Source organism: Pseudorasbora parva, chromosome 3 (assembly GCF_024679245.1).
Source record: "Pseudorasbora parva isolate DD20220531a chromosome 3, ASM2467924v1, whole genome shotgun sequence".
Lineage (NCBI taxonomy): Eukaryota > Metazoa > Chordata > Actinopteri > Cypriniformes > Gobionidae > Pseudorasbora > Pseudorasbora parva.
In genome coordinates, this window is record NC_090174.1 from 60,654,273 (window position 1) to 60,680,549 (window position 26,277).

The following is a 26,277-nucleotide window of genomic DNA, read 5'->3' on the forward strand; positions in this document are numbered from 1 at the left end:
TTCAGAAGCGTCCATCACTTCATTAAACAGCATATAAACTGGAAAACTGCTGGGGAAAGAGTTAAAGTAAAGTTCACTCTTACTATGATCATACAAATCAAATCAACACCGGTCACTCGCACACAGACGACTCAAAATCTGAAATATAGTGGTCATGAAACACTGGAGAGAATTATTACAAGTTACTCGTAATATCCCTTTCAGAAATACGATTCCTATTCATGAAAGCTTTTTTCTGCCACAGAATAAAAAAAGAAATATCTCAGAATTCTGACATTTTATGAAGAAAAAAAGTCAGAATTGTGAGATTTTTTTTATTCTGTGACGGAAAAAAAAGCTTTCATGAATAGGAATCTTAATTTTGTCTTTATATCTCACAATTAATAAGTAATGTGACAAATGTATTGCTCATCGTTACTTTATATCTTGCATTTATTACATTACTTATTAATCTTTATAACTTGCAATTGTTTTACTCCGTAGCGTAAACAGGCTTCCATACCCTATTAGATGCTCAATAGATATTGTTATTACTGCAAAGCATTTATTTCTTGCATTAAACTAATGAATTTGGTGAGAAATCTGGATAATGCAAACAATCTTGCTGGTCCTAAACCAGGTTTAATTTTCTGATTTTATTTCTTTATATTTAATTCAAGGTCAAACATGAGCTGGACACATTTAATCATTTGAATTACATTCACAATATGAATTCATGCACTAGGCACTTTTAAAGGGTTAGTTCACCCAAAAATGAGATGTGTGTCATTAACTCCTCACCCTAATGTCGCTCCACACCCGTAAGACCTCCGTTCATCTTCACACACAGTTTAAGATATTTTATATTTAGTCTGAGAGCGTATGCAAGTGTATGCACACTATACTGTCCATGTCCAGAAAGGGAATAAAAACATCATCACAGTAGTCCATATGAGACATCAGTGGGTTAATTAGTCTTTAATTTAATTTAATTAGAGAATAACAAAAACTTCGAATTTATTCAGCATTGTCTTCTCTTCCGGGTTTGTTTTCAATCCTCAAATAAAGATTCAAACGGTTATGAATCAGTGAATTGATTCATGATTCGGATCGCGTGTCAAACTGCTGAAATCACGTGACACTGGCGATCCGAATCATGAATCAATTCACTGATTCATAACCGTTTGAATCTTTGTTTGAGGTTTGAACACAAACCCAGAAGAGAAGCCAATGCTGAATAAAGTCGTAGTTTGTGTTATTTTTGGACCCAAATGTATTTTGGATGCTTCAAGAGACTCTAATTAACCCACTGATGTCTCATATGGACTACTGTGATGATGTTTTTATTCCCTTTCTGGACATGGACAGTATAGTGTGCATACCCTTGCATACGCTCTCAGACTAAATATAAAATATCTTAAACTGTGTGTGAAGATGAACGGAGGTCTTACGGGTGTCGAACGACATCAGGGTGAGGAGTTAATGACACACATCTCATTTTTGGGTGAACTAACCCTTTAAGAAAAGACATTCCTGTTCCAGTATACAAGTGTACAAACGTTTTTGTAACAACATTTGCAACAAAAAGTTGTTCAAACAGCTCATGGATTCATCTCACACACTGAAGGATGTGTGTGATTGTCACAGTGTAGGAAGCATAAGGCACTGTAACTGTAACGTCCACCTGGTGGCATCCGCTCACTGGCAGGGATACCTGGCCCAGGTGGGCAGCACACCCGTCTCATTGGCGATCCTCCAGTATCGCTCCCGCAGGAGGAACGCTCCGGCTTTGGGCTGCCGCTGCCGAGTGAAGATCCCCTTCTTATTCCCAACCACTCGAGTGATGGCTGGAGACAGAGAGAGATGAATGGATCAGGGTCTGCAGGGCTTTTGATTTTTTAAAGATGTCATGAACTGGCTTTTTTTATACTATTGTCTTGAGCTCAATGAATGATGTTCATGTGGTTTTTACATTCAGAAACATCATAACTAATAAGTAATAGGCTATTTCTACACTGGTTTTGAGGCTCTCTCCTGAACGCTGGTTTTCATGGGCGTGTCACTGGAGACTTAGAAGTAAACGCCCATGGCTAGGATTGGAGAAGATTTACATATTTAATGAGCTTCAGCTCCCCTGTCAGTTCAGTTCACGAGGGAGGGATTGTTTTGAAAGCGGCACGGGAATGATTCTCTCGACGGGGCTCGTAAACGTCTTTATCAAACAAACTGAGTGATTTATTTACCATCCACCTGCGATTGATCGGTATATTAGTTCTGTATTACATGGCCTGCCCGCCCGATCGGTCGATATAAGCGCTAACCGCCCAGATCAAGAAAGGAATATTATTTCTGCCGACAGGCGTCCGTTTTGGTAGCAAACACAGCCCCGGGACTACGATTACAAATAAAAGAGACGTTTTACTCTCTACATAAGTGTGTTGCACCATTCCGGTCGGATCCAATATAGAAGGAACTGCATTGTGTTTTAATCTCAATATGTCTACAAATCCAGTGTCCACTTGAGACTTCTTTACAAACGAATCCGCAGTGAAATGAAGTGAACACACAAACGGTCTTCCCCACGTGAGCTGGAACGTCATTAAAAATAAATGAAGTATCACACATTCCTAATATTATAATCTGAAGGAAGCTTATGCAGCGACTGTGTTCTTCCACAATATTATATTTTCCTCTTCGGCATGTTTATTGCTGCTGGCTAGCGTGATCCGATGAGTTTTAGCTACTGAATTACATGTTCTGTAGAGGCGTGTTTGTTGCATGATTACGTCAGGATGAAGCTCATGATCTTTTTCTGGGCCTGGTGTCTATAAAAGCTTTTCTTTTACTAACAAGGACGTTTTCAGCTCTAAAACTTACAGGATATTGTTATATTACCATGACCTTTTATATATCAAAAGCTCAAGGGAAAATTGATTTCTCAATTCATCACCCCTTTAAAGGGATAGTTCACTTTAAAATGAAAATTCGGTCATCCTTTACTCACCCTCAAGTTGTTTCAAACCTGTATGAATTTCTTTCTTCAGCTGAACACAAGGGAAGATATTTTGAAGAATGTCAGTAACCAATCAGTTAACTGGAGCCATTGACTTCCATAGTATTTTTTTTCCTACTAAAGGCTCCAGTTAACTGATTGGTTACTGACATTCTTCAAAATATCTTCCCTTGTGTTCAGTTGAAGAAAGAAATTCATGCAGGTTTGAAACAACCTGAGGGAGAGTAAAGGATGACAGAATTTACATTTTAAAGTGAACTATCCCTTTAAATAAAATGAAACGCATATGGGTGAGGGAGAGGAATGTCTACGGTAACATCCTAAAGCGTAAAATGACAAAAAAAAAAAACGGCAGATCTAATAATACAGATAAATATTACAAACCGTTTCAGCCTTTAACCCATGTTTAAGGGAAATGAAGGACCTGCTGATAACCACGATTTTCGTTCTCTAATCAAGCATGCATGAGTGAACAGTGTGAGTGCGAATGTGTTCCAGAAAAACGTGTTTGGTTGGGATCAAAAGGAAAGGCTGCGCTTGTTTCCTACTTTGAGCCGTCATGAAGTCGGCAAAGTTCCAGATCAGTTCTCCGATGACGAACTCCTTCCTCTTCTGGTCAAACACGCTGTGGTAGTTCTGCAGGACCGTCGTCTGATACTCCTCTGTGAACATCATGGGTGGATCCTACCAAACAACACATGAGAAACCAGGTCAATTCAACGTTTTTTTTTGCAATACTTGTTAAAAAAAATAACATATATATATAATTTTATTTTATTAGACCTTTATACAAAAGGTCTAATATGCTTAATTCCTTTAGTTAATAAATAATCTATATCTATACATTCAACCAAATACTAAAAATATACATTAATGTATATAATATATATATATACACATATACACTATAATTATATATTTTATATATACATATACACACACACACACACACACACACACACACACACACTTTTTGTGAACATGCATCTTATTCCTGAATATTTTGTAATTTGTTCAGTTGTTTTTCTATCATTGTTTATATATATATATAAAAACACATACACCAAATAAATGTCTATAATCTAATAAATATCTGTATCATATACTATATTATACATACATATAAGTGAACCATACATATATAATGCCACTCAGATCTGATATCTTAAGAATATTTATATACATATAATTTTAGATATTATTTACTTTTTACTTAGTTAAATATATACCAATAAATATTTAACTTTATATATTTATATATCCAAGTAGCAAGTGTATAAAATATTACTATTCTTATAAGATAACATCTGATTTGCATAAATGTTTTTGTTAATCTAATATATTTGTATAGATATATTTATCATATATATATATATAAGTACTAAAAAGTATATATTAGTCATATCTAAATTTTATAACAAAAGGTCTAATATGCATAATTTCTTTAGTTAATAAATAATCTATATCTATACATTCAACCAAATACCAAAAATATACATTAATATATAGAAAATATAAATTCTTAAACTCAGATTTGCGTAATTTCTTTAGTGAATTAAATGTGTTTACAAATTTATCTCGGAATACAGAAAAGACTAATTCAATAATAATACTGTATATAAATGAATATATAATATCATATATATACACTGGTGTGTATATGTGTATATATTATTCTTATGACACAATATCTGATTTGCATAATTTCCTTTAGTGAATGAAGTGTTAAAATAATGCACACAATCACTCAAATAAACGACGGCATCAGCAGGAGCAGCTCACAAACACAGGCTAGACAAGGTTCAGATGAATGAATGAATGAATGAATGAATGAATGAATGAATGAATGAATGAATGAGGCATTTATATAGCGCTTTCATATGCACTACTGTACACCAAAGCGCTTTACACTCATGACAGGGGTCTCTCCTCAACCACCACCAGTGCTCAGATTAGAAATAGAAATGAAATAGAAATGTGTGCTCAGATTATTTTGTGCACCTACACTGTGCAGGCCGGGCACGGCGTCCGCTCCGTACTCGCTCTGGATTATGGGCTTCTTGTATTTCCCATACCAGTTATCAAACTGAGTGCTGAGCTGAAGACCGATGATCTCTGTGTGACCCGGGTCATGATACCACGAAAAATAGCTGTTTATACAAATAACGTCCACATACGGGGCCTGAGGATGAGAAGACTGCAGTTATCACACGGTACAGGAGCAAACCATGTGACATACAGTACAGGCCAAAAGTTTGGACACATTACTATTTGTAATGTTTTTGAAAGAAGTTTCTTCTGCTCATCAAGCCTGCATTTATTTGATCAAAAATACAGAAAAAATATATTGTGATATATTACAATTTAAAATAATTGTTTTTCAATTTATTCTACTTTAAATGATCATTTATTTCTGTGATAAAGCTGAATGTTCAGGATGGTTCCTCCAGTCTTCAGTGATCATGATCCTTCAGAAATCATTCTCAGATGAGGATTTATCATGAGTGTTGGAAACAGTTCTGCTGACTAATATTTTTTCATAACCTGTGATACATTTTTTATAATACTTTGATGAATAAAAAGTAAAAAGAAATAAAAAAATAAAAAAAGCAAATGTTTTAAAAACAGAAATCTTTTGTAACAACAATACACACTACTGGTCAGTCATTTGGGCTTAGTCTTTTGTTTTCTTTCTTTTTTTGAAATAAATCAATAATTTTATTCAGCAAGGATGTGTTAAATTGATCAAAAGTGATAGTACAGGAGATTTATATTATTTGAAAATATGTTTTTATTTTGAATAAATGCAGTTCTTTTGAACCCTTTTATTCATCAAATATATTAGTCAGCAGAACTGTTTCCAACACTCATAATAAATCCTCATCTGAGAATGATTTCTGAAGGATCGTGATCACTGAAGACTGGAGGAACCATCCTGAACATTCAGCTTTGATCACAGAAATAAATGATCATTTAAAGCATAACAAATTGAAAAACAATTATTTGAAATTGTATTAATATATCACAATATATTTTTCTGTATTTTTGATCAAATAAATGCAGGCTTGATGAGCAGAAGAAACTTCTTTCAAAAACATTACAAATAGTAATGTGTCCAAACTTTTGGCCTGTACTGTACATCTAAAGTAAACTTTAATGAAATGCAAATCTACTGTAACTCAATATGATACATAAATATACGATAAAACAGCTGAAATAAGAAGGTCTATAGGTACTAGGCTGTGAAATTAATACTTTGCAACACTCAAATGACTCAATATGTAATGTAACAAATGTAATTTTTGTGTTGATTGTTTTTATTATTCTATATTTTTACTTTTTATTCTTTTTTGTTATTTTTCCATTGTAGCACTTTGAGATCCTTCGGCATGAAAAGTGCGTTATAAATAAAATCTATTATTATTTATTATTAAGAACAAATGTAAAAGATGTGTAGTTTATGTCTCACCCCCTGATCTCTGGCGTAGTTACTGTTTGTGATGTATGTGACCGGCCGGCTGGAATCCAGAGATCTCGTATGAGACACGAGTTCCCTATGGAAAAAATACAACAGGAGACTGTTTTCTGACACTACGAACAACAATTTAGTCTCAGATGGTAAAATAAATATCTATTCCCACCCAGTTAAAATGCAGGATTCAAACACTTCTTTGACAGTCTTTCATGATGCATAAGGATGTCTTATTTTATTATTTTAAAGGTCCCATTCTTTGCGATTCCATCTTTCAAACTTTAGTTAGTGTGTAATGTTGCTGTTAGAGGATAAATAATACCTGTAAAATTATAAAGCTCAAAGTTCAATGCCAAGCGAGATATTTTATTTAACAGAAGTTCCCTTTCAAAGCCTACAGCGAGCGGCCGGTTTGGACTACACCGCTGCACTTCCTGCTGTGATGACGTCACTAGATCCGTTTGTTGACTAAAGCTCCGCCCACAAGAACACGCAAAATAGGGGGCGTTGTCCTTTTGCTCTCGCAGGTCGAGAATAGGAAGCGTTGTTTTTGTAGAGTGTGTTTGTCGCCATGCCATTGAAACGCTGTTATTTTCATCCCGGAGTCAAATCACCTTTGTTTGGCCTTCCCACGGACGCTGTACGAGATCAATGGCTACAGTTTATGGTTAACTCGGTTCCGGAAAATTATAATCACAATTTAAAACTATGTGCAGCACATTTTGCTAAGGACTGCTTCCTCAATCTCAATCAGTTTAATGCCGGATTCGCAGAAAGATTATTCTTAAAAGATGACGCAGTTCCCTCTTTGTTGTTTATGAGCCACAACCGGTAAGTGTATTTTATTATTTAAGTTGGTCCGTTTAAGTTTATTTAACTCATGACACAAAGTGCAACGCTGTTTAGCTTTGTTAACTAACGTTAGATGGTAATTGAAACTAAACAGAAAAACTTAGTATATAAAAGTGTAGTAATTCATTCAGACACCATCGATTGTTGGTGTTTGTAATGATCAGTTTAAACTCCTGAATAGACAGCTGACCATTCTGAAACATCCAGCAAAAGACTTTCCTGAGCAGGTTGTAATCGATCCTCTTCGATATTCTCCGGGTCTGATTTCGACTCAAATTGATAAGGCAATATAGACATTTTTGCAATAACATTGAGCGCGCGTATCTACCCTAAGAGGACCCTACTGGCGGGACCTTTCTGGGCAACGTGCTAAGCTGCTGTCCAATCACAGCGCAGGAAGCGCTGCCCTAATCACAACTCGTTACGTGTTTCTGAAGGAGGGACTTCATAGAATAAGGAAATCATCAGGCCGTTTGTAGGACAGAGGAAACAGCGCTGTACAGATAAGTCAATTGGGTGGAAAATACTGTTTTTTTTTACACGCGAAACATGAACTCATGTTATATTGCACACTGCAAACATAATCACAGCTTCGAAAACACGCGAAGAACGGGACCTTTAAATCAAATCATAACTCATAAAACAAATTATTGGTAACATTTAATAACATTAGTTAACTATAAAAAGTAAAAATAACTTCTAAAGATGAATTAATCGTAGTTAAAGGTAGGGTAGGACGGACTGATCTAAAACACTTGTCCACATTTGTTTAATCTTTCTTTATATGTCAATACGTAATTAAAATGTCAGTACTCTGAAAAGGAGAGTATAAAAACCGAGTGACTCTAGACTTTTTAATCTGCAATAAACACCGCTCATTATTTTCGTTCGGGACGAAACAAATGATTGGCTGGGGCGACTGTCACTCTCTCTCGCTACCATGGCGACCACCGCTTTCGCTACAGGATCCGCCCACATGCGCGTGCTCATTTGATTTGAGCAGTTCAAGAGGCAAGAAACCTCGGCAAAATAATGGCAGAGAAAGAGCATTCAAAACTCACAGTGCAGGGTTTTACAGTCAGCGAAGGCAAACAATGCAAAAAAAGAAGACAGAACGAGAAAAGGCAATGCACAGAAAGTCTTTGGCTAAACAAAGAAATCAAACGCGAGTAATATCTGCGTGGCTTTCCAACGATGGTGAGAACTGAGGGACCTGAAAAACAACTCATTGGCTGTATTTCTGCTGGACAGGTCATCTTTCAATTTGATTATACATTTTTTTGGTTTATGTTTTCATGAAGCATGTATTAAGAGCACATGAAGCTGCCTAATATAGCTCACATAACATTACTTAGCATAAAGTTACAATATTATACACTTAGCCATTAGTAGAGATGATAAATACTCAATATGTTTAGCTCAAGTTGATCGCTGTCATGTTGAATTGCGCAAAATGTAACTTTAGATAACAAAATGCATGTGTAAAAGCTAGTAACCTTTTACTAGTAGACTACTTTATACTAGTAGTATAAGACTTTTTTTTAGAGCTAAGTTAGCTTAAGCTGCTAATCAACAATGCTTTCATCATGGAAACTCTTACATGCAAAACACAGTATATGTTATGAATCTTACCCGAAATTCATCTTCATCACAGTATAACTGATGTTACTGGAAAAACATGATGCTACCCGTTTTCTTTGCCTTATAAATATAACTAGCTTGTTACCAAATCAAACAAAAATATATTTTAAACTTTACCAGTATCGGTATTCTAGCTTGATAGTGAGGACTAAAAGACATCTTATCTGTTTATATTCATACTGATAAAGTTAGATGTTTTATTACATGTGATTCTGACATGTTGTCACTACATGCACACTGCTCATCTGAGGTAAATAATGCGTCTGCACGCTGATTGGCCGGTGTAGCATGTTCATGTATTTTGGGGGCGTGGCTTTGGAAAGAGCCCAGAAGGGAGAAGGTGGAGTGAATGGAAATAATGAGCTGTCTTTAAAACAGTCGTGAGAGGTCTACAGACACTCAATTTGTATACTTTCTTTTTCAGAGTACTTACATTTTAATTATGTATTGATATATAAAGAAAGTTTAAACAAATTTGGAAAAAAAGTGTTTTAACCAATTCCTACCTATCCTACCTTTAATGTTAATTTCAACATTTACTGATATATTATTAAAATCAAAAGTCGTACCAGTTAATGTATTTAATGGACCTGAGCTAACAAACCAATAATGAATAGTAGTATTTTTATTAATAACATTAAAAAACCATTAAATATGAATAAATACTGTATTTATACTTATTGTAAAGTGTTATCAAAGTACTTATTTATTTATTATTTATTTAATTAATGTGTGTATTGTATTTTTCACTTACTTTATTGTATTTTAATTGTTTTTTATTCCAGATTTTCCATGACCAACAGGAAAAGGAACACGAAATTAGTCAAATGACAGAAGGGACATTATCATCATGGCATTATGTTTAATAATGCACTATTGCAGTTCTAGCAAGCATTAATAATTCAAACGGACGTTATGTGCAAATGAATATCGCAATAGTATCGTGCAGGCAGAGCTAAAGCCGTTGAGATGAGAAAGTGCCAGTGGCGCCTTTATGATGCTCAGGTATGTAAATGAGTGTCAGAGCAGGTGTTTCTCCCTGAAGACATTCTCTACACCCGCTCAACAAGACTCGACATATGATCACCGCGCACAAACACCCTCATTATGATGCAGTTTTACTGACAAAACAACAGCTTGACATGAACACAGAGAAAACACCACCAAAACACACACATACACACCACATCACAGGTCATGGAAAACAGGATTTTTACTCTCTTAAAGGGGACATGACATGAGAAATCAAATTGCCTTGCTCTTTTGACACATAAGAGATCTTTGTACTATTAAAATATCCTGCAAGTTTTAGAGCTTAAAACGCCCTCCTCATAATAGACAAGCATTTAAAGATGCAGTGTGTAAATTTTAGTGGCCTCTAGTGGTGAGCAGGGACGTCACTAGGATTGGAAGATGGGGGGCTTAGCCCCAGGGTATTTGTAACTTGCGTTTGTAAAATCTTTTTTGGTTGTTCACTATAGCTAGATTACAGTAGAGCTGCAACTAACGATTATTTTTTTCTGTCGACTAATCTAACCATTATATTTTCGATTAGTCGACTAATCTAGCGATTATTTTTATTACATAAATACTTAATCTAATGCTCTTTTTTTGTAATTAGCTCATGAATCCTTTGGATAACTTTACAAAAAAAATATAAGTACAACTTCTAATATAATATTTCAACCTTTATTCATTTTCAACCAATGTGGTTGAAGTTTTTACAGTATAAAATAATAAAGAGGCAAAGAAAATTATTTTACTATGGTAAATATGAGTTTATGATAGCGTTTATAATTAAACCACAGTAGCCATCCATTTACAGTTGTCTGAGACGTCATGAAATGTTCTTTAGCATCACAAACCCTAAAGTGTAGTCAGGGTTCTGCTATGGTTCAGCATGGTTTCCAGAGATCTGGAGCTGATTCGGGGTAGCTCGGTGGTTTGCGACTGTTGTCTTGCGGTGCGCTGTCTTTTAAGGGGCCGTTCACATATCACGTCTTTTGCGTGCTCAAGTTCATTATTTCCAATGTAGGCGCGCGATAAGCTCGCTCATAATGGAAGCAACGTGCTTGTTTTTTCCAGGCGCGTCCACACCGCATCAAGTTAAAAACATCTCAACTTTTCAGAATGCCGCAAGCGCAAGAATATCAGACCTGAACCAGGAAGTTGGTCACCAGATCACACGGAAACCAGTTAAACCGTAACACCGGAGAGCGCCGAGATATGTTTTCCTCTGAGGTGCTCGCGCATCGCAGTTGTGCTGCCGTGGTACACCATATCGGTTTTGCAAAGGGAACAAAGGGCCATTTTATTTGTCCTCTGTTTAAAGTATTCCCATACTTTTGATAACAGTGGTCTCTGTTTTTGTGATAGAATGCAACTTTCTCCATTCCCTGTGTGCCATTACGCGTCGCATTTCACACACGTCGACGTATTTTTGTAGTCGACGTAATCGATGACGTCGATGCGTCGTTGCAGCACTAGATTACAGGTTTCCATAGCAAACCAAAATATCCCCTTTCCTTTACTTCAAGAAAACGTAGCTAAAGGTAAGCAGGTAATTAAAAACAACTTACAATTTGACTGATTCACGCCACTTACCAATCTTCCTTTCACCATTAGCGTGTGTATCGGTGTGTGTGAGCGGGAGGGTGCATAGCGAGTTCAGACCAAACTAAAGTTGCCGATGCAGGAGCCGCGCGCGCTGTTGTGCTTTGATTTTTGCCGCGTTTGCAGCGCAGAACTGATCCGCGGCTGTATACAACAAACACAGCATTTATTCATTATTTTTATTTCAAATTTAAAAGTTGTTAGGCTATTGAACATGGCTTGTCATCATGGCAATTCTCTTGTATAGATACCCTTCATAGATGACACGTTTAAAAGCACTATTATAATATATACAACGTTTTATTTAATTCCTTTATTCCAATTCCTTGAGCCTTGATCATAGCCTTCAGATTTATAAGTTGCTCAAGCAACGCAAGTGGCAAAACATTTAAAAATATATTATAGTCAATGTTAAAAATCACACATGACAATAGACAAAAAATCTTGTCTTTTATTTCGTAAATCTTTCTTTTTTTTCAAGAAATCCAGCAGGTCATAAAGAACTTTGTTTTTCCATCTCCTAAAAGAAAGGAGGAAGGACGAGTGCTATCCATTGTCTTCTTATTTATCTAAATGCCAGGTATGATGTTGTTTTCCTTGCTTTACCCGAGGCAAAAAGCCTCATGATGACTTTGAAACAGGGTAGAATTATAAACTATATTCACATCATATGCGCCTGTGGTGAAATGACTAGATTTTCGCGTCAATACATGTTTATTTTAATGCGAACAATGCACAATGCCACTTTAAATTTAGCGCATCCATCACATCAAAAATAAATAAAAATAGGCTAGACTCAGTGCGGAAACGATCGCCGATCTGTATGAACCGCACCTGGAACGGTTCGCCGGACCGTTAACATGGGTACGTAAAAAAATATGCATCGCATTCGCACTGCAAACGGAGTAGGCCTATGTGTGAAATGGGCGTCACTTGCAGCAGCGTTCCCGTCTGCAATTAATGCTCTGAAAGCTACCACAGTTGCAACGAGACATCATCAAAATGACTCTTTGTACTTTGTAGCTACTTCTGTAAACCTCCGATTTTTCGGCTATTTTTGGCAGCTGGATATATATCATTTGTTGCGTCTGAGTGTATGAGTGTATGCGTCTGGAATATGAATGAGGAAACGGTTATTGATAAATCAAAGTGTTATTGTTGTTCTTCTTATCATTTAGGGGGGTTAAAGAACATTTTGGGGTAGCTTCAGCCCCCCTAAAATAGGCCTAACGACGTCCCTGGTGGTGAGGTTGTGAATTGCAAGCGCTCACCCCTCCCTCTTGAAGGACATAGAGAAGCTACGGTGGCCGTCACAGGGCAAAGATGTCGTCATCTGCTCTCTATAGAGAAGTTTGTCCCTTTAGGGCCACTGTAGCGCAAAATATGCGGGTGCAAAATAAACTAAATCACTAAATAGTGACATCACTGAAACATAGTTATGTATATTATATTCCATTTCTATCAATAGATCCTGTTAAATGTGACGCTGGACCACAAAACCAGACATAAGGGTACATTTTTGTTAAATTTGAGATGTATACATTACTTTCCTAATAAATAAATAAGCTTTCCATTGATGTATGGCTTGTTAGGACAGGACAATATTTAGTTGAGATACAATTATTTGTAAAACTGGAATCTGAGGGTCCTTAGCCAGGCATATCACAACTAATAATACATTTTGATTTATTAACGGTAGGAAATTTACAAAATATCTCCATGAAACATGATCTTTAGTTATTATCCTAATGATTTATGGCATAAAAGAAAAAACGATAATTTTGACCCATACAATGTATTGTCACAAATATACCTGTGAGACGCATGACTGGTTTTGTGCTCCAGGGTCACAAATGCTACACACTGCACCTTTAATCAAGCAACAAAAATCGTTCGTTTTGATATGCTGTCTCGGATCGCATCGGAGGATTATATGTTTGTTTGGAGCATTTGACTTAAGATGGTTTTGTAATCGAGGCACAGTCAACTATATAATCTGACAGCAGCTGCATCACAAACCGTGAGTGAATGATTTCATAATGCTTTGTCTGTAAATGACGGTTTTATATGGATAACAATGTTTTCAAAACACTTATTCGCGTGCAATTGGGAGGGGGGCGTTGATAATGTTTCCTATGCAATTACGTTAGCCAATCATAACAGTGGTGTTTACTGAGACGCCTTAAAGAAGCCGCGCCTTAAAAACTGATCATTTCAGACAGGCTAGAGGCAGAGGATTGACAATAATAGTTTTTGTGCAAAAAAACCTTTTAACATCATCAGTGAACCTCAAGGAACATTTTAAAATAATAATTAAATCCATGCCATGACCCCTTTAAAACAAGATTTAATACTGCATCATTCATTTAATGGTTTCATCTGAAAACATTAAATAAATCATTCATATTTAGTTTGTCTCACTTGAAATAGAGTCCCGCGGGCGGCATTTCAGACGCAGGCTCATTGGCCACAGACCACATGACCACAGAGGGATGGTTTTTATCACGTCTGACCAACTCCTCCATGACGATCAGGTGATGAGCCAAAGAAGCGTTCCCAAAACTCCTTCTGAGGGCGACAAACACACACACACACACACACACACACACACACACACGCTTGATCTAGATATAATAATAAAACCAGCTCATACCAAAGCACTTCAAATACATTGAGACGAATTAGTGTTGATATTGTTAACTAAAACTAAATGATTAGAAATTGTTTTTGTTAACTAAAATAAATCTGAAATAAAAAATCTGAATGTTAGATTAAACTTTAAATAAAAAATACAAAAATACAAAAAAATAAATAAATACAAATGCCTTCTTGGCAACAAATCGAAATAAGTTTAAGTACTAAAGCTGTAAAAGCTCAAATGGGGGAAAACATATTTGCATTATGTGGCAGGGGGGGCGTGGTTCAGCGAGGTCTGCAGCGGGAGAGAGGGCCGCGGGACGAGCGGTAAGTGAGTGGGTTGGACGCAGATTAATAACACCTGTCTCTTGTTCCAGTAATGAGCGCGGAGACGGGATAAAACACCAGCGGAACCGGAGACCAGGGAGAGAGAGAGTCGGACTGTTGATGCGATCCACTGAGTTATCCGGAATCCGGAAGTGCGTGACCCGGAAGTGAAACTGAGACCGAGCATATGAGAAACAGACACACGCTGAAGTGTGCACGTTGAGATTTGAGTTTGAAAATAAAGAGCATCAACAGTCCTGCCGACCCCCGTGTCCTCTTCCTTCCTCCTATACGAACATTGTTACACTGGTGCCGAAACCCGGGAAGGAAGCAGGACAGCGCCGCCGCCATGACAACGCCCTCCGCCTCGCCATTTGCGGATATCATCAACTCCCTCGCGGTCCTCCACCAGGAACACCATCAGGCATTGCTGGACCTTCGGACCGAACAGGAGGCGATCGTCCAAGGCCAGCAAGAGGACCGCGAGCGGTTCCGGAGCTGGATGGACCGGGAGGTTCGCGCCGAGGCCGCTGGGCGGGCCAGCGCACCGGTTCACGTGCCCCTCCAGAAGATGGGGCCGGAAGACGACCCGGAGGCCTTCGTGGATCTATTCCAGAAGGCCGCGGAGGCCTGCGGGTGGCCCCGGGCACAGTGGCCGGTGCGCCTCATCCCCCTTCTATCCGGCGAAGCCCAGGCGGCCGCGCAACAACTACCGGTCGCGAACCTCCTGGACTACGACGATCTGAAGAGGGCCATACTTCAGCGGGTCGGCCGGACCCCAGAACAACACCGACAGCGTTTCCGCTCCCTGGAGTGGGGTGAGTCCGGTCGGCCCTTCGCATTGGCCCAACAGCTCCGGGACGAGTGCCGCAGATGGCTCCTGGCCGGCGGCAGCGACGTGGACCATGTTGTCGATCTGGTGGTGCTGGAGCAGTTTATCACTCGGCTCCCCAGGAAGACCGCCGAGTGGGTCCAGTGCCACCGGCCCACGTCGCTGGAGACGGCCATCAACTTGGCGGAGGACCACCTGGTGGCGTGCCCGGGGGTCGGCGAACCCCCATTAACTTCTCCCTCTCTCTTTCTCCCCTCTCTCTCTCTCTCTCGACCTGTCCCTCTCCCCAGGTCCCGCCCTCCAGGCCCTCCTCGCGTCCCCCCCAGAGGCCGGGGTGGGATGGGCCTTGGACCGTCTGGGAGTTCGCGGGTCCCGCCCAGGGGGGCGGGGCCGCTGGGGGCTGGTAGTGACAATGGCTCCGGTTCCGCCCCCTTTCCGCGCTCATCCTCCAACCCACTCCCCGCCGCCGGGGCGGCGGGTAGGCCTGGGCTGGCCTGCTGGCGGTGCGGCGATCCGGATCATTTTGTGGACCGATGTCCGATGATGGACATCGGAACAATGATCCGGATCCCGGACGTCCAGCGGACCACCCCCGATCAGGAGAGTACCAAATTCCTGTGAGTATCAAGGGGGGTACATATCAGGCCTTGGTGGATTCAGGATGTAACCAAACCTCGATCCATCAAAGCCTGATGCAGCCTGGGGCATTGGATACAAGCCGCGTGGTTAAGGTGCGGTGTGTGCACGGGGATGTGGTGGAATACCCGGTTGTCCCGGTCACGATACAATTTCGGGGGAAAAAGCATAGTGTAGAGGTGGCGGTTAGTCCACACCTCCGGCATCCGCTAATTCTGGGGACAAATTGGCCCGCCTTTTCAGCGTTATTGGGGTCGTTATGCGCGGATGCCGCTTGGGAGAAGAAGGCGAGGAGGGGGGCGGCGCGAGTGCAGCTTGGGGAGACTGAGACGGGACCCTTGAGGACGGCTGCAGCGGAACCGAGCGGGATCGAGAGACTGATTCTCTCGGACCGCGATGACTTTCCGCTGGAGCAGTCACAAGATGAGACCCTCAAAAATGCCTTCCAACAGGTCCGATCGATTGACGGTCAGTCTCTCCAACCTGCCTTGCCTGTCTCGTATCCATATTTTGCCATAATTAAGGATCGGTTGTATCGAGTGACCCAAGACACTCAGACAAAGCTAGATACAACCCAGCTGTTAGTCCCAAAGAGCCGCCGGGAAATGCTTTTCCAGGCGGCTCATTCTAACCCAATGGCGGGCCACCTGGGACAGGCGGCCACGCTGAATCGTTTAATGACCCGATTTTTTTGGCCAGGCAATCATGACAATGTGCGCAGGTGGTGCGCGTCTTGTCCGGAATGTCAGTTGGTGAATCCACTGGCCGCCCCAAAAGCGCCATTGCGCCCCCTTCCATTAATGCAGGTCCCCTTCGAGAGAATTGCGATGGACCTCATCGGGCCATTAGAGCGATCCGCACGCGGACATCGTTTTGCGCTAGTTATCGTGGACTACGCAACACGATATCCGGAAGCAGTGGCTCTCCGCAACATCTCGGCGAAGAGTGTTGCGGACGCACTGTTTCGTTTAATCTCCCGGGTGGGGATTCCGAAAGAAATCCTCACTGATCAAGGCACGGCGTTTATGTCACGCACGTTAAGCGAATTGTACGGATTATTGGGCATTAAATCCATTCGAACCAGCGTCTATCACCCACAAACAGACGGCTTGGTCGAACGATTTAATCGCACTCTTAAATCCATGATCCGTAAATTCGTACAGGAAGACGCCAAAAATTGGGATCGGTGGTTAGAACCCCTCTTATTTGCTGTGCGCGAGGTCCCGCAAGCCTCCACGGGGTTTTCCCCCTTCGAGCTTCTCTACGGTCGACAGCCACGGGGGGTGCTGGACGTCCTACGAGAAACTTGGGAGGAGGGGCCTTCGTTGGCCAAAAACGAAATTCAGTACGTCATGGACTTGCGAACAAAACTCCACACATTGGGGCGGCTATCTAGGGAGAATTTGTTGCAAGCCCAGGACCGCCAGAGCCGGTCATATAACAGGGGTACTAAACTACGCAAATTCACACCGGGAGAGAAAGTGCTCGTTCTACTCCCAACGCCGAGCTCAAAATTAATGTCAAAGTGGCAGGGGCCGTTTGAGGTCGCACGGCAGATAGGAGAGCTCGATTATGAAGTGATATGATCCGATAGGAACGGGGCACGTCAAATATACCACCTCAATCTGCTAAAAAAATGGAATGAGGTGGAATCGGTGTTGTTGGCAACGGTGATCGGGGGAGAGGATGATCTCGGGCCAGAGGCGAGCATTAAAGCGCAATCAGTCGCGTTGGCCCCTGGGGGAGATCACCTCTCACCGTTACAACTCGCTGATTTATCGAAATTGCAGGCGGAGTTCGCTGACGTGTTCTCGCCCCTACCGGGACGTACCGACTTGATTCAGCACCATATCGAGACCGAGCCGGGCGTGGTAGTTCGCAGCCGGCCGTATCGCTTGCCTGAACACAAGAAAAAAGTAGTTCAGGACGAATTAGGCGCAATGCTCGACATGGGAGTAATCGAGGAGTCCAACAGTGACTGGGCGAGCCCGATAGTTTTGGTCCCCAAAACAGACGGCTCGGTCAGGTTCTGTGTGGACTACCGCAAGGTGAACGCTGTGTCGAAATTCGACGCGTATCCAATGCCGCGGGTTGACGAGTTGCTTGATCGGTTAGGCACGGCTCGATTTTATTCGACACTGGACTTAACAAAGGGCTATTGGCAGATCCCCTTGTCTCCATTGTCCAAAGAAAAAACAGCTTTCACCACGCCGTTCGGATTACACCAATTTGTCACGCTTCCTTTCGGCTTGTTCGGGGCGCCCGCAACCTTCCAGCGACTCATGGATAGGATTTTGCGTCCCCATGCTGCATATGCTGCTGCGTACCTGGATGACATAGTGATTTATAGTCACGATTGGCAGCGGCATATGCAGCATGTGAGGGCGGTCCTGAGGTCGCTGAGGAGAGCGGGGCTCACGGCCAATCCGAAGAAGTGTGCGATTGGGCGGGTGGAAGTAAGGTATCTGGGCTTCCACTTGGGTCATGGGCAGGTGCGTCCCCAAATTGATAAGACTGCCGCAATTGCAACCTGTCCGAGACCCAAGACCAAAAAGGAGGTAAGACAGTTCTTGGGGCTGGCGGGATATTATAGACGGTTTATACCAAATTATTCGGACCTCACCAGCCCTTTGACTGATCTTACTAGAAAGGGGCTACCAGATACGGTCCAGTGGACGGAGCCGTGTCAACAGGCTTTTACCCAAGTAAAGGCTGCTCTATGTGGCGGGCCGCTTTTACACTCCCCTGACTTTTCTCTCCCTTTCTTGTTGCAGACTGACGCGTCGGACAGGGGGCTGGGCGCAGTCCTGGCCCAGGAGGTGGAGGGGGGGGAGCGGCCGGTGCTGTACATTAGCCGTAAGCTCTCCAAGAGGGAAGCTAAGTACAGCACCATAGAAAAGGAGTGTTTGGCCATCAGATGGGCCGTTCTCACTCTCCGCTATTACCTCCTGGGGCGGGAGTTCACTCTCTGTTCGGACCACGCTCCTCTCCAATGGCTCCACCGCATGAAGGATACCAACGCGCGGATCACCCGTTGGTATCTGGCTCTTCAGCCGTTTAAGTTCAAGGTGGTCCACAGGCCGGGTGCTTAGATGGCTGTGGCCGATTTCCTCTCCAGAAATGGGGGGGGGGGGGGGCTGCAGGCCGGACGGCTCCCCGGCCTGAGTCGGGCGGTGGGGGTATGTGGGGCAGGGGGGGCGTGGTTCAGCGAGGTCTGCAGCGGGAGAGAGGGCCGCGGGACGAGCGGTAAGTGAGTGGGTTGGACGCAGATTAATAACACCTGTCTCTTGTTCCAGTAATGAGCGCGGAGACGGGATAAAACACCAGCGGAACCGGAGACCAGGGAGAGAGAGAGTCGGACTGTTGATGCGATCCACTGAGTTATCCGGAATCCGGAAGTGCGTGACCCGGAAGTGAAACTGAGACCGAGCATATGAGAAACAGACACACGCTGAAGTGTGCACGTTGAGATTTGAGTTTGAAAATAAAGAGCATCAACAGTCCTGCCGACCCCCGTGTCCTCTTCCTTCCTCCTATACGAACATTGTTACACATAATAATTACTAAAATTTAAAATATATAAAATAAAGGTTCATTCAAAATATAAAGAGTAATACACTAATAGTATATTATTAGTTCACTAAGACTAAAAGTATTAAAAATCATTTTCAATATTTTGAAATAAAGCTGAAATTAAATAAAATATTAGATGAAAAACTGAAATAAACAAAATAACTATATAAATAAATAAATAACTAAAATAAAAATAATTTAATAAAATGACAAAAGCACAAACTAAAATTTAAAATAAAATACGAGCCAATTCAAAATATGAATAAATACTATATTTCATAAATAATACTAAAATAACATTGACTGGCCAAATGAATCAATAACATTAGACATTAGTCACTATGAACTAACAATGAAAAAGCATTTATTAGTTTTATTTAAATGTTAATTTCAACATTTACTAATACATTATTAGAATCAAAAGTTGTATCTGTTAATATTATTTAATGGACCTGAGCTGTGAACAGTGAAGTGTTGTTTTTTAATTTACTAACATTAACAACGATTATTAAAAATAGCGAATGCATTGGTAATTGTTAGTGCATGCATGAACTGATCATGGCTTGTCAGACATGGATTCGTTTTCAACAAGCTTGCAACCCTGACATCATTCAGACAGACGAAGAAAGGGATGTTTATGTCCCACTCGGTGTATATTTTTTTAGGACGGTGTCTCACATGTCTTTGATGCCCACTCCAGGACACTCGTCTATAACCACGATGCCGTGCCGGTCGGCCATCTGCAGGATCTCTTCAGCGTAGGGATAGTGACTGGTGCGGAACGAGTTGGACCCCATCCACTTCATCAGGTTAAAATCCTTCACCACCAGAGGCCAGTCGAAGCCTTTCCCCCGGATCTGAGAAACACACAGCGTTCATCATAAAAGTGTGCCGCCATTCAGATATGACATCTGGGTAACACTTTACACCAAGGTTCAATTAGTTAACATTGGTTAATGCATTGACAAACATTACATAACAATGGGCCAGTGTTATTTTAGTACCACTGTCTGAGAGTTTTTATTAAATATGTCTATATAGTTTTTAATAATTTCTAATTCAGTTTGACTTATTTTAGTACATCAACTAAATAAAAATGAATTGTATATATATATATATTAATATTAGTATATATATATATATATATATATATATATATATATATATATATATATATATATATATAAAAATATAATTTTTTTATTTATTGCAGTTGTATTTTATTTCAAGTTTTTTTTAAATATGTCTGTATAGTTTTTAATGAAAATGGAAAATGTTGAAACTACTTTAAATAGATGTTTAGGTTTTTATATTTAATTTTATTTCAGATAAATTTAAAACATTAAATAATACTTGTAATTATAAAATGAGACAGATTAAGTATCATTCTTCCTTTAAGGATAAGTTCATTTCAAAATTAAAATTTCAAGATATTTTCCTCACCTCAATCTCATCCAAGATGTTCACGTCTTTCTTTCTTCAGTGGAAAAGAAATTACGTTTTTTTAAATGGAAACATGCCAGGATTTAATCTCCACATAATGGACTTCAATGGGAACCAACGGTTGAAAGTCTAAATCAATGCAGTTTCAGGGGAAGGGTTTCGGATCTGCATGATCACAGGTGAGGAACAGGGTCTTTTCTACACAAACCATCAGCTATTTAAAGGGGGGTGAAACACTCAGTTTCAGTCAATCTCATGTCAATCTTGAGTACCTATAGAGTAGTATTGCATCCTTCATATCTCCGAAAAGTCTTTAGTTTTGTTATATTTATAAAAGAAATATAGGCTGTACCGAGTTTTTCCAGAAAAAAACGAGTGCCTGGAGGCGTATTGTGTGGGCAGAGCTAAAGAATGACGAGCGCGCAAAGCGGTGACGTCCTCAAGCGTGGAGAAACTCATGGCTATCTCAGCTAATAGATATATGATCCAGAATCATTCGGAGGCTGAAATAAATTGAACATGAGAAACAGCAGCAGCAGGACGTCCGTCTCTGTGGTATGGACTGTATTTAGTGCCCTGTCAACATTTGTGTGTGTTTACTCGCAGTTTATGAGGACATGATTCGGTTTATGGACTATTGTATGCGACTAAACCTTAGTAGTAGCAAGCAAAACGGTTTTGCACGTCAGACTAGTGTAACGTTATACAGAACAACAATGGAGTAACCGTTAGCGCATTTGAATGACGAAGCACGCGATCGTGTCGTTTACTGATGTTTACTCACGCGACGAGCCGACAGCACAGACATTTGAAGCAGTTTTACTCACCGGCTGCTTCCAAAGCAGGACCGAACCTTTATCGCTGGGACCGCTCCGTCAAAAACACACTTCTTTGGTATGATTTGGTGAAGTCCTGACAGCAGTGACCGTGGAGATCCACTTTGCGACGCGACTGAAGCGATGTTGTGAAGCTTCCCGTCATTTCTGCGTTCAAATCGGTTCAAATGCAGCGCTGCCTTCCCAGAATGCTGTGCTGAAGCGCTGAAGTCGCTCGACGTCACCCATAGGAATAAAGTGGAGCGCGGCGCGACAGAAGTGTTCACGGACGAGTGGATCTGCACCTGAGAGTGTTTATGGGCGTGCATTTCCTCTCTCGCTCTAGTTACGCGCGCGCGCCCTACCGGGAGAAGAGCCCGTACGGCCCATACAAGGACCTTCCGCTCTGTTCACGTCAAGCCGACCCATACTCGAAAAAAACTCTCCGAAACTTGTGAGAAACCGGAAGGAGTATTTTTGACACAGAAATACTCCATCAAACGTCCAACATTAGTTTTTGAAACTTTGTCTATGTTTAGGATGGGAATCCATGTCTTTAACAGTGTAAAAAGCTCAGTATGCATGAAACAGCATTTCACCCCCCCTTTAATAAAATATATATATACTTTTTCACCTAAATTGCATCTTGTGCTGCTCTGCGAAACCACGGATTGCACAATCACGTTGGAAAGGTCCCTCTAGACTAGGGCAGAAGTACCGCCCCCGAGAAAGCGCCCGTGCAAAGACTAATACAAACATCCTTTGGTAAAAAAAAGTTAAGCAACATGTCGGACGATTGTTAAGTTGGAGATGTTTTTTTTTTGTAAAGGGGCGTTTGTATTTGCTTGGGGTGCTTCTAGCATGACCTTTTCGTTGGTTGCCATTGAAGTCTATAATGTGGAGAAAAATGCTGGAATGTTTTCCTCAAACTTTATTTCTTTTCGACTGAAGAAAGACATGACCATCTTGGATGAGTAAATTATCAGGATATTTTAATTTTAAAGTGAACTAATCCTTTAATGAAAAACCGTATCTGACGTTATGTTAGTCAAACAAAATCGTGCCACCACTGAAATATGAAATCTAAATATGAAACCCTCAGTGAGAGGAAGGATGCGGGCGTGTGGGTTTGGTTGTTTGGTTTAATATTGGGTATCAGCTGGTTTTACCAGACGCTTGGCTTAAAAATGCAACTGTGCTCTAAAAGCGATTGATCACCCTAACATAAATATTCTGTCAGCATTTACACTGTAATCATGTTGTTTCAAACCTGTATGACTTTCTTTCTTCAGTAGAAGTGTGTTAACACCATGGGTGTCACTAGTCCCTTTTTAGGATCACAATATGTGATTAACCTTTAAAACATATGAAACTGGCGGGAGGCTTCGGCTACCGATTCGTCCCATCTTTTAGTCTGTGTGTGTTTTTCAGTTCGCAGCGGTGCAGAGCAGAGCGCACGTCAGAAGCAGAGGTTTGTGAGTAAATCTGAGCCTCATTGGTCTGTCAACGTTCGTCAATGTCAAAATATTTGAGAAAACCAATCAAATCAGAGTAAAGACGGGCTTTATGTTCACACAGAAACTGCTTAGGCTGAGCGCAAATTTTAGCAGCGCAACTCAACGTCAAGTGAGAGAAATGTAAGCAGCTAAACTAAACATTCATGTTTGACAGCTGCTGCTTTAAGTTAGAAATATTAACAAAAGAAAAATATTCAAGCAAATTAATAATTTTTGTCTAATTTCACCATTTTAAGTTGCAAATATGCCTGTGATTCATAATGTGGGCCTAAGTAACGAACAAGAAATATTAACAAAGCCATTTTCATCAGATTAGGCATAAGATTATTAATGAATGTGTATATACTGTACATTAATATCATTACATTTGTAATCTTCATTAAATTAAAAAAACAGCTTTTTCCGTCTGTATTGGGCATACGTTTAGTAATGAATATGAGCATATTGTGAATTAATTTAATAATCTTAAAACTTTAATAAACAGTAATTTAACGCGTCTGAGAAAATTATTCATAAAACATAAATATCAGTATGTTAATATGTAAACCACATGTTTACTTTCTTCACTGACGTAAATGGAAAAACTATATCAGTCTAAGCTCAGCGTTATGAGGGGAAGAGACAGGGCAAGATAAAGAGAGATTTTAAGATAAGAAAGACAAATAATCTGCCGAGTGACATGGTTTTCAAGCTATTGTTATCTAATTTTTTGGCCTCCAGGACATCTTAAAATATGCATATGTAGATCATAGAAATCAAACTTTTCTCGTGGCGGCATGCCTTCGAACCTCCCTAACATTTCAGATCTCAGTGATTAGAAACCTGCCTACATTATTGGATTAATGCATGTACAATATGACCATGCAATAAGGAATTTATAAGTTATAGTAAACAGCCAATATAGCTAATAGCGCAATTTGGACCCTAAACTAGTGTGACCATTTTTTCCATACCCTTACTGGGGGCTAAGCCCCCCTAAAATGAAAATCCTAGAAACGGCCCTGGTTAAAACTAATCTTTGACAGACGAAAAGGAGAACATCATGCAATGAGCAAACATTAATGAGATTTGAGAGCTTCGATGGCATGACATGCTGAATATATCTGAATATAACTCACAAGTCTTACGAATGATTGTCTGAAACTTTATAGTGCTTTTTTGTCATTTTTCGAGCTTGTCAGCATCCGAACCTCATTCACTTGGGTGAGAGCATGTGCTAACCATGTTGAAGACAGAAAGTCATACAGTATTATGTTTTGCATGAAAGCTCTTGTGTGTTTCTGCTGCCCTCTGCTGACACTCACGTCTGCGTCCTCGTGCTTGTTGACCCCGTGGAAGTAGAACGGCTTGTTGTTGATGAGAAACTGCGTGCTGGTGACTTTAACGGTACGAACCCCCACAGGAAGAGTGTAAACGTCCGTCTGTCCATCCTCTGCTGTAGCCTGAACCTACAAAAACAAACATGATTTATTGAATCAAAACCGTTTGAATTGATTCACAGAAATGAATCTCTAAACTTGAGAACACTTTACTATAAGATTAACACTAATTAACATAAACTAACAATTAAAAAAAGACTTCTAAAGCATTTATTAATCCTAGTTAATTTCAATATGTACTAGTACATTATTAAAATCAAAAGTTGTATTAAGTAATGTAACAAATGTATTGCTAATGTTAAAGCATTAACCAGTATTAACTAATGAGACCTTATTGTCTGATACAATTTTGATCATGAGATCGAGTCGGTCCAGAGACACGACAGCACAGAGCGGATCATGTGATCAAGTCGGCGCAGACCAGAAAACATATTGGACCTGTTTGAATTCTGCACAGAATGATATTTTAAAGTGATATGGAGGAGATTGTGGCTTTCGCCTAGTTCGACGGCTCTGGCCAAGCTGTGATATAAACTCAACGCTATTGGCTATTTAAAAAAAGGGTATTTTAAAAAAGCCTGCAAAGTTACAGCGCTGAAAGTTCAATGCAAACGGAGATATTGTCTTTTAAAATTATGGCAGTTTATTGCCTACAAAAATGGCCGGTTTGGACTACAACGAGCTTCTTCCTGGGTTGGTGACATCATAAACCCTCGCTAGTCACCGCAGATGTGACTTCTGCCCGTAATGGGAAGGGGTGTGGCATTTCCATGAAAACCTGTGTTTGGCACTTTAGCCAATAAAAATACAGGAAACTGCATTTGGCCATCTGACCAATCTAAGACCATCGCGTTTATCAGAGGGAGGGGCTTCAGAGAAGCAGGAAGCAAACGAGCCGTTCAAACAAAGGACTGTGGAGAGCGGTGTGGAATAAAGGGAGAATAGAAAAAAATACGGTGTAAAAAAAGAAAATGTATTAAGACCTAGAAAAAAAACGATGGAACCACCCCTTTAAGAAACTCTTCTGCACCATCACTGAGGCTGCATTTACACTGCAGGTCTTGATGCACAATTCTGATTTGGTGACTATATCTGATTTTTTTGAAGACCCGCTTACATCATCTTTTCAAAAGTGACCCGTATCCGATATTTGCATTTACACTGTACACTGGCAAAACAGCCCAAGACGTTCTTAATCGGTGAAAGGAAGTAAAACAGCGCAATATGCGATGGACGCAGACAAAATGATTGCACAATGTTTTGCTCTCTGCACTGTTCCACACATCCTAGTTTGGCAAAACATTTCTCTCTTAATGCGGAGAAAAAGAGGAGAGCCCTTGACGGGGTTGCCAGGTTTTCACAACAAAACCCACCAAATTGTAACTCAAAACTGTCTTAAAGTAGCCCAATTCTGCATGAAAACCGCAGACTTGGCCACACTGGATCGCAGTTTGTGTCCACCTGAGTTGACGTCATTCGCCTCCGTCCTTTTTTCAATGACGTACGACTCGCATTTACTGGGGAATATCCGATTTGACCGCTTACATG

At 40.5% G+C, this 26,277-nt stretch overlaps 1 protein-coding gene across 2 annotated transcripts in view; it reads right to left on the reverse strand.

Annotated features, from left to right (window-relative positions):
- Positions 1–1,549: 1,549 nt before the first annotated feature.
- gusb (glucuronidase, beta) overlaps positions 1,550–26,277 on the reverse strand; it is a 39,236-nt gene continuing 14,508 nt past the window's right edge. Inside the window, exons 6-12 of one of the 2 annotated variants that reach the window (XM_067439690.1) lie at positions 24,655–24,798; positions 20,254–20,432; positions 13,992–14,135; positions 6,462–6,546; positions 4,998–5,174; positions 3,541–3,676; positions 1,550–1,826 (exon numbers count right to left, since the gene is read on the reverse strand). In XM_067439690.1, coding sequence (XP_067295791.1) covers positions 1,678–1,826; positions 3,541–3,676; positions 4,998–5,174; positions 6,462–6,546; positions 13,992–14,135; positions 20,254–20,432; positions 24,655–24,798 — 1,014 coding nt within the window. In that variant the 3' untranslated portion in view covers positions 1,550–1,677. Of the gene's footprint in view, positions 1,827–3,540; positions 3,677–4,997; positions 5,175–6,461; positions 6,547–13,991; positions 14,139–20,253; positions 20,433–24,654; positions 24,799–26,277 lie in introns of both variants that reach the window. The other variant, XM_067439689.1, reaches the window with a different exon arrangement.